At 41.0% G+C, this 14,422-nt stretch overlaps 1 protein-coding gene across 1 annotated transcript in view; it reads left to right on the top strand.

Annotated features, from left to right (window-relative positions):
* The first annotated feature begins 4,611 nt into the window (after positions 1 to 4,611).
* pdzd7a (PDZ domain containing 7a) overlaps positions 4,612 to 14,422 on the top strand; it is a 95,934-nt gene continuing 86,123 nt past the window's right edge. The window contains exons 1-4 of the mRNA XM_060842285.1: positions 4,612 to 4,777; positions 11,443 to 11,592; positions 11,871 to 12,045; positions 13,424 to 13,597. Of these exons, the coding sequence (XP_060698268.1) occupies positions 4,612 to 4,777; positions 11,443 to 11,592; positions 11,871 to 12,045; positions 13,424 to 13,597 (665 nt within the window). The remainder of the gene's footprint in view (positions 4,778 to 11,442; positions 11,593 to 11,870; positions 12,046 to 13,423; positions 13,598 to 14,422) is intronic.

Genomic DNA, 14,422 nt, shown 5'->3' with positions numbered 1-14,422 from the left:
GCTCCAGTGGGAAATTGGGTTGACCTTGTGGGGAATGGGTGCTCCATGGGAAGATTGGGGTTAACCTGATGTGGAATGGGTGCTCCATGGGGAGGTTGGTGTTGACCTTGTGGGGATCGGGTGCTCTGGCGGGGAGATTGGAGATGCTCCAGGTGGAGAGATTGGGTTTGGCCTTGTCGGGAATTGGTGCTCCACTAGGAAATTAGGATTGACCTTCTGGGGAATGGGTACTCCAGTGGTAGGATTGGCATTGATCTTGTGGGGAATAGGTGCTCCTTGGGGACATTGGGGTTGACTTTGTGGGGAATGTGCACTCCACTGGGAGATTGGGTTGGGGGAATGAGTTGATTGACAGCTCGACAGACCAATGGGCAGCGTGCCGCGCTCTGCACCAATGAGGAGAGTGGCTGTGTCCCGGAGTGGGCGGGCTTTGTGCCGGCCCCGGGTAGTGGGGGGATGGGAGGTTCCCGCCCGCCGCCCGTTAAACCGTCACTCCGTGTCCCCGACAGAAAACAACAAACACCGGGTGAGCGAAACTTTTCCCTCTACCGTCTTCCTCCGTCCCATTCCCAATCGGAGCGGTTTGATTAATGCTGTATTGCCGTGCCTCCCGGCGGGTGCCGGGCCTCGCGGGGAGCTGTCCAAGGTGAAGAGAAGATGCTGGAAGCTTCTCTGGCGGCGCCATCCCCTGGTTCCCGCCCTGTCAAGGAGCATCCTGGAGCCTGTCTCCACTCACTCACGATGTGGAGATGCCGGTGATGGACTGCGGTGTACAACGTTAAAAATCACACAACCAGCTAATGTGCTTCCAATATAACCTGGTGTTGTGTGATTTTTAACTTCACTCACTCACTTACTCACTCTCCTCATGGTGACCTACTGTATTGTCTTACTGTGTTTGTTGTTTTATTTTGTTGCTGTTTACTGTGTTTGTTGTTGAATTTGTTTTATTCGTTATTGTTTGCTTATTTTGTTGTTAATATTTATTTTGTTTTGTTGTTGAATTTGCTGTTTTTGTTGCTGTTTACTGTGTTTTGTTGTTGAATTTGTTTTATTCGTTATTGTTTGCTTATTTTGTTGTTAATATTTATTTTGTTTTGTTGTTGAATTTGCTGTTTTTGTTGCTGTTTACTGTGTTTTGTTGTTGAATTTGTTTTATTCGTTATTGTTTGCTTATTTTGTTGTTAATATTTATTTTGTTTTGTTGTTGAATTTGCTGTTTTTGTTGCTGTTTACTGTGTTTTGTTGTTGAATTTATTGTATTCATTATTGTTTATTTATTTTGTTGAATTTATTGTATTCATTATTGTTCAATTTTGTATTTATTTACATTATTTTTGTTGAATTTGTTTTTGTTGCTGTTTATTGTGTTTTGTTGTATTTGTTTATTCATTATTGTTTATTGTATTTTGTTGAATTTGTTGTTTTGTTGTTGTTTACTATTTTGTTGTTTTTGTTATTGTTGCTTTTATTGTGTTTTGTTTTTGAATTTATTGTTTTCGTTGCTGTTTATTGTGTTTTGTTGTTGTTCTTGTTAAACCATTAGGAATAGGGGTAGGCCATTTGGCCCATCAACCCTGCTCCTCCATTCTGTATGATTATGGCTCATCCAATATTCTTCATGTCCACTTTCCTACCCTTTCCCTGTAACCCTTGATTCTCCTAATGGAATAGGAATCCATCTATCTCAGCCTTAAACATACACAAGGACTCTGCCCCCGCAGCTCTCTCTCTTTCTGGGGCAAGAAGATGCACAACCCTCTGAGAAAAGAAATTCCTCAGTCTTAAATTGGTGCCCTTTTATTCTGAGACTGCACCCTCTGGTCCTAGATGCTCCCACAGGGGAAACATCCTCTCAGCATTTGTCAAGCCCCTCAAGAATCCTATATGTTTCAACGAGATCACATCTCATTCTTAAATTCCAACAAAAAGTTCCAATCTGTTCACCCTTTGCTCATAAGATAATCCCTCTGAAATAACTGTACAAATGCCAGTATCTTATCAACAAGTCACCCTTCATTTCCTAGTATACAATACATTAACTGTGGGCAGCCAGCTCAGTCTGAATCCTCAACTGAGGAGGTTCCTGGCTTTTTTTATTTTTGTTTTAAACCCCCACATCACTACCTAACAGCAGGAGTGCTTATTTATTCCCCAGCATCTATGTTGTGTATATGTGAAAGTGTCAGACACAGTGAAAAACCAATGAGCGGGTCCTGCTTAAATTGGTCAGCCAAGGCTGTCCTGACCTGGGCCAATCAAGAACCTCGTAGTCAACAAGGTTCCAATCACTAGTCTCCATACTAGGGATCATCTTGGTGAACCTTCTCTGAACTACCTCCAATTAAATTATATTTAACATAAAAGAAATTGCTCAGAAGTACACCAGATGTGGTTTCGTAAACATGGCGTACAGTTGCAGTTGTTGTTGTTAACTTTTGGTGTTTATTTTTATTCATTTTTTTTCTACCTCTTGTCTCAGTCACTTCACTTGCCATCCCGAGCCCCACCTGGCACGTGCAGATTGGTCATGGGGTTGTGGGGTTAGAGGGGCTGCTCTGACTCTGAGCATAGGTGAGAATGGGTGAAGATTACTTTTGCTTGCCATGATACTTTGACTATAGGGCAAATTGGTCATGATGTGGTAGTATTCCTACCCATGTAGCAAGAGGCCTGGGTTCTAAATGCCTGAGATGTGACGTAATACATCTGAATAGAAATCTACCTCACCTGACATGCAAATTACTATGTGTTGGTGCCATCTCCTCCAAAGGTTGACTACCACAGACCTCCATTTGTGTCTGTCCTGATGTTTTACAATATTCAACTTGATTCATCATTCACTTTCTGCTTTGCTTCCATGTTTTCCATTAATCTTCCCCTGCAATAGCTGTTTCTTTCCATGTTAACTCTAATGATGTGTTTGAAGTGCTTTATCTTGCTCTCCTTAATGTTGTGTATTAATTTCCTGTTCAGCCATTTCAATTCCTTCCTCATTTGTCTTTCTATCTATGTAGAATATCTTTCTATCCATTCAGTTTATCAATAGACTCTTTGCTTGCTGTTCATGTCTCTAAGACATTTCATGCAGATGACAAATTATATAATCTCAATACTATTTCCAAAAGATTCAAGTTCTCTTTCTTTGATGTTAATACTGCCTTCATTCTGACAAATTTGTTTAAAAAGAGCATGTAACAAAAAGATAAATGTTCAGAATCTGCTACCTTCAACATCTAGGATTTCTTTTGTTTAAATTGTGCAATGAACAGCTGCTCCAAAGGCTGGTGCTAAGCAGCTTTTCCTGTAGTTCAGTGGTTTGCGCTCTTGCCTCTGAATTGTAAAATTTGGAGTATAAGTCACACTTCACCACTGAAAGTACTCTTCCAATGTGGAAATATAATCTGAGGCCCTTTCGGTGTTTATAAATAACACAGTCCTAGAAAGGTAGCTATTCCTAATGCCCCAGCTAATATTTACCCCTCAATCAACATTACAGTAAAGCAGTTTACCTTCTCATTATCTTATGGATGTTCGTGGGAGTTCCTGGACATAAATTAGCTGCTGTGTTTCCTTCATTTTAATAGCTATTTAAAACTATTTAATTAACTGAAGTATTTTGAGATGTCTGGGAGCTAAGAAAATGCTATGTAAATGCAAGGTTTTTCTAGTCTATATCAAAAATATTTGCATAACCTTTCAGTCTATAATCAACAGTTTATTCTGACCTAGTGAAGGACGCTTTAAAGCATTGTGAAGTAATGAATGAGTTAGAGTATAATCTAGTAACGGTTGGGTTAACTCATGAGCTAGTTAAGTTTGAATTCTCGTGTGATCCAGTAAAGGATGAGTTACATTTAGTAAAGGACAGGATGAGTCATGGTTCAGTAGAAAATGAGTTAGTGTGTCAGTATGATTTTTTGTTATCAAATATATAATTAGATTGATGTGAGTGATAGTTCTAATTCTGCAGTCATTTTAGTCTTTATTTCAATAACAAATTTACTTAATACATTTCTTGCTATTATAATCTACAATAATCTGATTAGACAGCAATATATTCAATGTTTTGCTGTCTAGCAAGTAAATAAGTCAGGAATCAATTTTGGCACAATAACATCCCTGCCTTTTTCGGAATATTTTTACACTGCCTTTCTTATTTTAAAAAAAAAGTATTTTCATTGATTGGGTACAACATCCACCACTGTTTAACTTCAAAATAGAATTTGCCTCAAATTATATGTGCCTAAAATTGAACTCATCCTACATGTTCAGTTTTTCATCAAGTTTTGTAACATTCATGCAATTTAGTTCTAGTCCTGTGTCATCAATTTAAATACAGAGAACTTTCATTTATTTGATTTAACAGTCATTTTTGACTTTTTCCATGCACAGTACTTTCAGGTCATCACTGAGTCAAAATGGTGGAGAGTTTGACCAGTATTTGCTGCTACACAACGCTTCCTTCCGCTATATTTTTCTACGTGGTGTCACCAATTCATTGGAAGGAAGATGTAAGGCAAACATTCCTTTGTAAGATTTAAGACTTAGACCGAATTATTGGAGCACTATACTGGCATGGCGTATTCATTTGACTCTGCAAGAAGGGAGATGACTGATGCTATACACACCAGCAATCATGTTGGTGGTGCAAACACTGCAACAAAGTACCTGCTGAAGAAACAACACAAGCAGATGAATGGACACACTCGAGAAACCCGATCTACCTCACCAATGGGCAGGGTGATCCTTATTACTGGTACTTCTCCAGTTGAAGGTAAGTGATCATAATGAAATCACAATAATTGAAAATTATCCAGTTTACAATTACTTTTAATTTGGATCAGGTTGCAGAGATGATAAGCAGGTTGACTGCTGTCAAAGCTTTCAACAATAGTGCAATAAATTAGAGTTGTCCTTTATCTCTAGATTCTGAAAATTATACTCTTGAAAATATGTTCCCTTTCCCAAATAAACTACTATCGATGCTGACAATCTGAAATAAACACAAAACATTTTAGGAATAACCAATAGACCTGGCTGTTCTGTGTAGTTGAAATAGCAGCCTACATTTTACATAGAACAACATAGCACAGCACAGCACAGGTGCTTCAGCCCTCTATGTTGTGCCGACCTTTTATTCTACTCCAAGATCAAACTAACCACACATACATTTTAGTATCATCCATGTGCCTATCCAAGAGTCTCTTTAATGTCCCTAATGTATCTGACTCTACTACCACCGCTGGCAGTGCATTCCATGCACCCACCACTCTCTGTGTAAAGAACCTACCTGACATCTCCCCAAAACCTTCCTCCGGTCACCATAAAATTATGCCCCTCATGATAGCCATTTCCACTCTGGGAAAAATTCTCTGGCTATGCACTCTATCTATGTCTCTCATCATCTTGTACACCTCTAACAAGTCATCTCTCATCCTTCTTCACTCCAGTGAGAAAAGCCCTAGCTCCCTCAATCTTTCTTCATAAGACATACCCTTTTATCAGAAATCTGCTAAATGTAAAATTTGATAAGTTTCATGAAAGGTATCTCTTTCTGAGTCTTAATGATCTTTGTCACACTATTCTCCACAACTCACCTCCATGCACCTCAAGGGTGGGAGAAAGTGAGTTCTGCAGATGCTGGAGATCAGAGTTGAGAGTGCGGTGCTGGAAAAGCACAGCAGGTCAGGCAGCATCCGAGGAGCCGGAGAATCGACATTTCGGGCATAAGCCCTTCATCAGGAATTCACTTCCTGATGCCTGCTTGTTTAATCACTCCTCCTTCAGAGGTGGAAGCACTCGCCATTACCAGGGTCCCCAAAATTCCAGATGCTGGCACCATTTTTAAAACCAGCCAATGTTGCCCATCACCCTGAATGTAATGATAGGAAACTACAAGGTGATGCTTCTCAGGGCACTTGATTGGACGCTTGACACTTTATGTCCAATATAAGGACACAGTTAAGAATCAAACCGGACGGGCTACCCATCCTTAACATCATCCTATCACAGAAGTCTGTCTAAAGGAGTGCTACTGTTTTCCTAATACTCAGTGTAACTGAACGTCTTCTCATTGTTTACTTTTATATTCATATACTGGAAAGCCTTGAGCTTTTTATACACTTTCACTTTTATTCAGCAACTGCAAAAGTACAGAAAAAATAAGTAAGCAAAACTGCACATTTTGTTCTGGGAGCAGACAGAGACTGCTTGTGTTTTGAGCTACACCAAATTGATAATGATAGCCACATCCAGCTAACTGGATTCATTGGAACTGGGTGTCAATTAAATCTTGCCTGGCTTTTTGCATGTAACCCTGAAGCACCCTATCATGCTGAAGATTATGTTTCTCATACTCAATGTCCTTAAGTTACTCCTCAGAAGACTGCAGCTTTGTATCTACACTTCCCCTCAGTCAGGATGTTGCTTAAGAGTCATCAGCTCTGGTTTCAGAAAGTAGCCCTTGTCTTCCAGTAACTATCCTTATAAGGCTTATGGCTCTTGACAACTTAGTATATTTCTTCATACAATGGGACATGGAGAAGAGGGTCAAGGAATGCCTCTAAATGGACCTCTGATATAAGGATTTTGTCCAGATGAATTCAGCACAAGCCATGCCACACCAAATACAGTGAAGATTGTAGGTGCTGTAGGTACCCCATCCATCCCCAGTGGCTCCCAAGAAAGGCTGCATTACTTGTAAGATCATGTAGGTAAATAACAATAGTTCAAAGTGAGAGATCAGTTCTGTGTCCTTATGCAGTTTGAGATCCTGGACTGTTTTTGTGAATAGTGGCCCCCAAGTGCCACTTTTAAGATTGCTTGTCATTACATATGTTTCACAGCATTGATTATCTTCAATCTGCAAAGACCAGTAACATGGTCGAGATTGTTCGTGGCGAGGAGTGTTCGACGACGCTCTCCACCCATCTCCTCCATTTCCCGCACCTCCGCCCGTGAACCCTGCCCCTCCAATCGCCACCAGGACAGAACCCCACTGGTCCTCACCTTCCACCCCACTAACCTCCGGATCCATCGTGTCATCCTCTGTCACTCCTGGCACCTTCCCCAGCATCCGCAAGAAGTGCAAAACTTATGCCCACACCTTCCCTCTCACCTCCCTCCAAGGCCCCAATGGACCCAACCGCACCGTGGCTGAACACTTTAGCTCTTCCTCCCACTCCGCCAATGACATGCAGGTCCTTGGACTCCTCCATCGTCAGACCCTGGCCACATGACGCCTGGAGGAAGAATGCCTCATCTTCTGCCTAGGAACCCTCCAACCACACAGGGTGAATGTAGATTTCTCCAGCTTCCTCATTTCCCCTCCCGCCAACCTTATCTCAGTCCCAACCCTCGGATTCAGCACCGCCCTCTTAACCTGCAATCTTCTTCCCGACCTCTCCGCCCCCACCCCCTCTCCAGCCTATCACCCTCACCCTCACTTCCTTCCACCTATCGTATTCCCAGCGCCCCTCCCCCAAATTCCCTCCCCTACCTTTTATCTCAGCCCGCTTGGCACATCAACCTCATATCTGAAGAAGGGCTTATGCCCGAAACGTCAATTCTCCTGCTCCTCGGATGCTGCCTGGCTATTAAGGTGAGATTTGAACCCATGACCCCAGAGTAATAGCTTTTGGATTCTAGATCACAAGTGTAGTGACATTACTACTACACCAATTTAAAGTTATAGAGTAATAGAGATGTACAAAATGGAAAGAAACACTTCAATCCAACTTGTCCATGCCAACCAGATATCTGAAATTAATCCAGTCCCATTTGGCCCATATCCCTCTGAACTCTTTCCATTCATATATCCATCCAGACACCTTTTAAATGTTGTAATTGTACCAGTCTCCATCACTTCCTCTGGCAGTTCATTCCACACACCCACCACCCTTTGTGTGAAAACGTTGCCTCTTATGTCCCTTTTAAATCTTTCTCCTACACCTTAAACCTATGTCTATTAGTTCTAAACTCCCCTACCCTGGAGAGTAGGTGCTCTTGTAGGTACCTTGTCTATTCAACCCATCCATGCCCCTCATGATGTAATACCACCCCTCAGCCTCCAACACTCAACAAAAAATAGCCCCAGCCTATGCAGCCTTTAGCTGAAACCCTTCAACCTTTGCAACATCATTGTACAGTATATCTTTTCTGAACTCTTTCAATTTTCCCAGGAACGAAAGGCCTAACATATGAGGACTGTTTGAGGATTCTGGGACTATCCTCGATGGAGTTTAGAAGTATGAGAGGGGATCTGATTGAAACTTCAAGAATACTGAATGGCCTAGACAGAGTGGAAGTTGGGAAGATGTTTCCATTGGTAGGAGAAATGAGGACCTAAGGGGACATCCTTAGAGTAAGGGAAGACTATTTAAAATAGATTTGATTTCCTACAGTGTGGAAACAGGCCCTTCAGCCCAAATGAACCTCCAAAGAGTAGACCCATTTCCCTCTGACTAAAGCACCTAACACTATGGGCAATTTACCGTGGTCAATTCACCTGGCCTGCGGGAGGAAACTCACGCAGACATGGGGAGAATGTGTAAACTCAACACAGACAGTTGCCTGAGGCTGGAATCGAACCTGGGATCCTGTTGCTGTGAGGCAGCAGTGCTAACCACTGAGCCACCATGCCACCCTAATAGAGATAAGGAGAAACTTCTTCAGCCAGAGGATGGCTGAATTGCCACTGAACGCTGTGGAGGCCAGGTCATTGAATATATTTAAAACAGATAGATATGTTCTTGATTGCCAAGGAGATCAAAGGTTATGGGAAAGAGCGGGTCAAACCTATCAACCATGACTGAATAGTGGAGCAGACTCAATGGGCTGAAGGGCCTCATTTCTGCTGTTATGTCTTATGTTTTAACATCTTTCCTACAGTAGGGAGACCAGAATTGAAGGGTAAAAAATGAGGTCCGCAGATGCTGGAGATCACAGTTGAACATGTGTTGCTGGTTAAAGCACAGCAAGTCAGGCAGCATCCAAGGAATAGGATGCCCGAAACGTCGAATTTCCTATTCCTTGGATGCTGCCTGACCAAACCAGAATTGAATGCAATATTTCAAAAGTGGCCTAATCAGTCCTGTACAGCCACAACAGGACCTCACAACTCCTTTACTCAGTGCACTGACCAGTAAAGGCAAATGTGCCACTAAAGAAGCATTACACTTGATACGCTGACTTCCCCACCTCCTGATGCTGCCTGACTTGCTGTGTTCTTCCAGCCCCCTGCTTGCCTACCTTGGATTCCAGCATCTGCAGGTTTTTTTTCTCTTCTTCACTACCCTGTCAACCTGCGACTCCACTTTCAAGGAACTATCCAACGTCTCTTTGTTCAGCAACACTTCCCCAGGACATTGCCATTAAGTGTCTAGGTCTTGCCTTGATCTGCCCTACCAAAATGTAACACCTCATTTATCTAGATTGGACTCCATCTGCCACTCCTCAGCCCATTGACACTTCTGATCAATGACCCATTGTATGCTGAGACAACCTTCTTGGCTGTCCACTGCACCACCAATTTTGGTGTCATCTGCAAACCTACTCACACTTTCCCCTTATTCACATCCAAATCATTCATATAAATGACAAAATGCAGTAGATCCAGCACTGATCTTTGTAGCATGCCACTGGTCACAGGCCTCTGGTCTCCCCTTAAACTGTCACAGATTGGTGGAGTGGGGAGGGTTGTGGTTCCTTGATTAAGAAAGAAGGAAGACTTATTTGAAGTGTCATTGTGGAAGCTTACATGCCAGAACAAATATGGCAGAAAAACCAATGTGGAAGAATGGAGTACTTACATGACACAGGATATGAGAAAATGGAGTCAACGTAACTGTCGAAGTTGGTGGGCTCATTTGAATGTTAGTAGACGATTTTAATTCACTACCCTGCCATTATGCTTACAGATGGCAAATCTCCTGTGCTAGATCGAAGGTTGCCATGCAAAAGGAACAGGATCATAGTGAGGTATAAGAAATTTGACGGTCCATTGTGTCTGCGTGGTCATCAAGTATTCATCTATTCTCATCCCATTGTCCAGCACTTGGCCTGGAGCCTTGTGGTGTTTCAGATGCACATCTAAATAGTTCTTAAATGTCTGTGACACCTTGCTCTACTTCTCAGGTACTCACAAGGGGAAACAGTTTTAAAGTAAGGAGCAGGAAGGTAGAGAAGGTTCCTGTCTCTACCTTCCTGCTCCTTACTTTAAAACTGTTTCCCCTCGTGAGTAGGTTAGGCAGCATCCAAGGAACAGGAAATTCGACGTTTCGGGCCAGAGCCCTTCATCAGGAATCCTGATGAAGGGCTCTGGCCCGAAACGTCGAATTTCCTGTTCCTTGGATGCTGCCTAACCTGCTGTGCTTTAACCAGCAACACGTTTTCAGCTCTGATCTCCAGCATCTGCAGACCTCACTTTTTACTCCCCTTGTGAGTACCTGAGAAGTAGAGCAAGGTGTCACAGAGGGAATAAGTCCCCTCATAATACTGAAAGGGGGGGGGGAGAAAGCAAGATAGGTTTAGTGATGGCATCGTGCTGGAGGTTGTGGGAATGATTTGTCGAATATAGAGACCAGTGGAGTGGAACACAAAACAAGGGGAACCCTATCATGGTTTTCAGAGGGACAGTAAGGCATAAGAGCAGAAGTGTGGAAAATGTGGCAGACACAGTTCATTCCCTCAGTCAGCCTAAAGTTTATGCTCAGATGCCAGGAAATTGTTTCTGTTAGGTGAGGAGACTAGGACCTGTGGACACAGCCTTAGAATTAGAGGGGCTAAATTCAGAACAGAAATGCGGAGACATTTCTTCAGCCAGAGGGTGGTGGGCCTGTGGAATTCATTGCCACAGAGTGCAGTGGAGGCCGGAACGCTAAATGTCTTCAAGGCAGAGATTGATAAATTCTTGATGTCACAAGGAATTAAGGGTTACAGGGAGAATGTTGGTAAGTGGAGTTGAAATGTCCATCAGCCATGATTGAATGGCAGAGTGGACTCGATGGGCCGAATGGCCTTACTTCCACTCTTATGTCTTATGGTCTTATGGTCTTGGGATGTGGCTGGAACTCACAATCTTCTGACACAGTTGTGATACGATTCAAAAAAATAAGCTGAGCTGGCACTTTGGTAATTAAATTAATATTCAAGTTTGGAGCATCTCTCATGCTGATTTGAAGGACATTATACCATGATTTCAGAATTTCAATCTAATCATTATCCGTGCACTCGTTCACAGCAGGAATGTAAAGTAGTTTTCCCTACTTTTAAGTTAATGTAAGAACTGTAAGAGAGGTTAATTCGTTTACAGCTTTTTCTCATTTGATTTCTTTTCACTCACTTCAGAGAGGTACCTGACCTTCAGCTGTTATCTTGAGATTCAAATAGAGATCAAATTAATGCAATTAAACATATTGAGTTCTGCTAACATTTCCCCAGCTGGTACTGAAGAATACAATTCAGCTGAGGCGATCCACACCATCACAGTGGGGAAAAGTCTTGATGGGAAGTTGGGATTCAGTGTCCGTGGGGGTTCTGAACATGGTCTTGGAATATTTGTGAGCAGAATAGAAGAAGGAAGTGCAGCTGGTAAGTCATGACTTTAACATATTTAAACAAGAATTCCAAACTTATTTTCCATTAATTTAAAAGTATTTTTGGCTTGAAACTGAAGGACAAAAGTTGTACATTGTACATCTTGTCCTTTAAAAGTATTACCATTCCTTTATCTCATCCTTCTTTCCAAGATCTGCTTGTATCTGAAAGAGAGAAATTGATGTTGTAAGCAAATATTATAATACAATTACGAGCAGTGAAACTTTTACAACTTATCAATTATTTTATTTTTGCTTTGTTTATCTGCTTAGAGCAAAGTGGGCTCTGCGTAGGTGATAAAATTATGGAAGTTAATGGAATTAGTTTAGAGAATATCACCATGGGAAGTGCTGTCACTGTGCTCACTGGAAGCCATCACCTACATTTGGTAGTAAGACGCTTGGGGAAAGTTCCAGGGATCAAGTTTTCTCGAGAACTAACCACATGGTAAGTAAGTAGTGTGAGTGAACAACAGGAAGTTAAACACTTTTTTTTATTGGTGCTCTGAGCTTGAACATTTGTGACTGACACTTTTGGAGTACTTAGAGAAAATTCTAGCACAACTGGAAATTTTAATATGTTAAAGGTGGGAGAGGCAGATATCATATGATGTATACTTGATGCTGTCACTTGAATTCTAAAAGGTCCTATGGTCAAATTTCTCTTGCTGTAATGGTCTAAGCTGATATTACTACTGGACTAGTCAGATCCCAGACTGATTGATATGGCTTGATAGATTATCGTTTGTTTCCTTTTAGTTAACATGGTGATCTTTCATTGAAACACAAGTGCATAATATTGAGATTTGGTTTTAGCAACAAAATAGAAGTTTATTAATCCAAAGAAATGAGGATGGAATAGAACAAACCAAGCTGTTTGCATATAACACCATTTGTAAGATTTCAACACACATAACAAATTAAAATTCAATCAATCAGAATGCCATCACTTTAAAGTATTTAAGCACCAAAAAGAATTCCCTTCTCTAATGTATCTATAAGTTTGACTTGAATGTTTCTTCCAATTCTCAGTTTTAAGAATTTAATAGCCTTTTCCTTGATTATTCACACAACTGAGCTTAATCTTTCTTACCTTCAAATAACCCCTTCAGGTTTCTAACCAAACAACTCCGGTCTTGAATTTTCAAACTAAATCCTTACACTGTGGTAATCTATTTCCTAATTGTACTGAACTTACTCCTTTCTCCAGGGAAAAATGTTGTTGCATCAAACTTCAGACTTTTCAGGAATGTCACAAAAATAAAACGCATAATTTTTTAATTCTCCTAAACCAAAGGCAAGCATCAGCAGAAACAGAAATTGCTGGTAGAGAAACTTGGCAGATCTGGTAGTATCTGTGGAGAGAAAGCAGAGTTAACATTTTGGATCCAGTGATCCTTCTTTAGAACAAAGATTGTGTGAGCATTAGCCCTCATACTGGCTACAATGACACATAGGGCTGACCATGACTTACTTCTCAGATACAGAGGCAAAGATTGGCCTGGACTGAGAGCACCCTGACCGTGGCCAAGCCGCTGGATTGATCTCAGAGGCTGCCCTTGACTTACTGTGTTGGCATCTCCTGAGTGTGGAATTGTTGGGTCGAAGGGCCTATTTCCACACTGGAGGAATTCTATGGATAAAAAGGAACTCTATACATCCTGTGAACAAACTTTAAAAAAGTTGCTCCAGATATCTCTTTCTGTGGTGTAACTTTGCATAAAATTGGTGTCACATCCAAATATTTCAATGTATTTACTGCTTATGAAATTATGTTAATGCATCACTGCCCATGTATATCTAAAAAGTCTGCTTTCTTTTATTAGGGTTGACACTGTAACAAGAAGGATAATAGCAGAAAAAAATCAGATATCTGCAGACAGTGTATCTGAGGATGGAGCCAGGAGAATCATCCATCTTTACACGAGTTCAGATGATGTGTGTCTAGGTTTTAATATCAGAGGTGGAAAGGAATTTGGTTTGGGAATATATGTGTCCAGGTAAGGTCCAAGTTTCTAATGACAGCATAGATACAAAATTAATCAGCATGGTAATCTTGCTGGGTATTGAAGTGTGACGAGTGAAGTCTCATGGTCTTTATTCTATATTTTGAAAAAAACGAACACCTAGCTGATAAATTGCGAAGGGTCATGATATTGAGATATATCGTGATCTATGCCTTTTTTTTGTTGCATACAAAATCCATTGATTTTAAATTTTTTGATGCCTGTTTTAAAAAAATGCAAGAAATAATTTACACAACCACATATAACTTTCAACAGAATAATGTATTGTTGGAAGTATACCCTTATGTGCTTTCAAGAGGTTAATTGTGCAAAAAATCAACAGAGCGATAGATAAGCAAATAGTAAACTAATTTCAAAAAGGCTTTTCAGTGAGGCCAACAAAAATATTTGCAGGTTCTAATTAATCATGTTGAAAATATGTACATAGACTTCTTGTGAAGAGGGAAATGCTGTAAATCTGGTCATGCAAATGACTGCACAAAATTAGAACAACATGAGACTGTTTGCAATGAAATTTGCTTGTCACAAAGAGAGTACTTTTATGCTTCACACAATTTCATATTTTTTCAGAGGATGAGCATAATTTTGCTTTGATATTTGAATGTAAATAAATAATAGTGCTTTTTTTCTTCAATGTTACACAGAGATTAAATTGATTGACAGCCTAAGTCTACAATAGAGTCAAGATTAGAGTGGTGCTGGAAAAACATAGCAGGTCAGGCAGCGTCTGAGGAACAGGAAAATCGACACTTCGGGCAAAAGCCATTCATCTGTAGTGAGGCTGGGAGCCTTGGGGGT

This window comes from Hemiscyllium ocellatum, chromosome 22 (assembly GCF_020745735.1).
Source record: "Hemiscyllium ocellatum isolate sHemOce1 chromosome 22, sHemOce1.pat.X.cur, whole genome shotgun sequence".
NCBI classification, from domain to species: domain Eukaryota; kingdom Metazoa; phylum Chordata; class Chondrichthyes; order Orectolobiformes; family Hemiscylliidae; genus Hemiscyllium; species Hemiscyllium ocellatum.
This window is presented reverse-complemented; position numbering and strand designations above follow the sequence as displayed.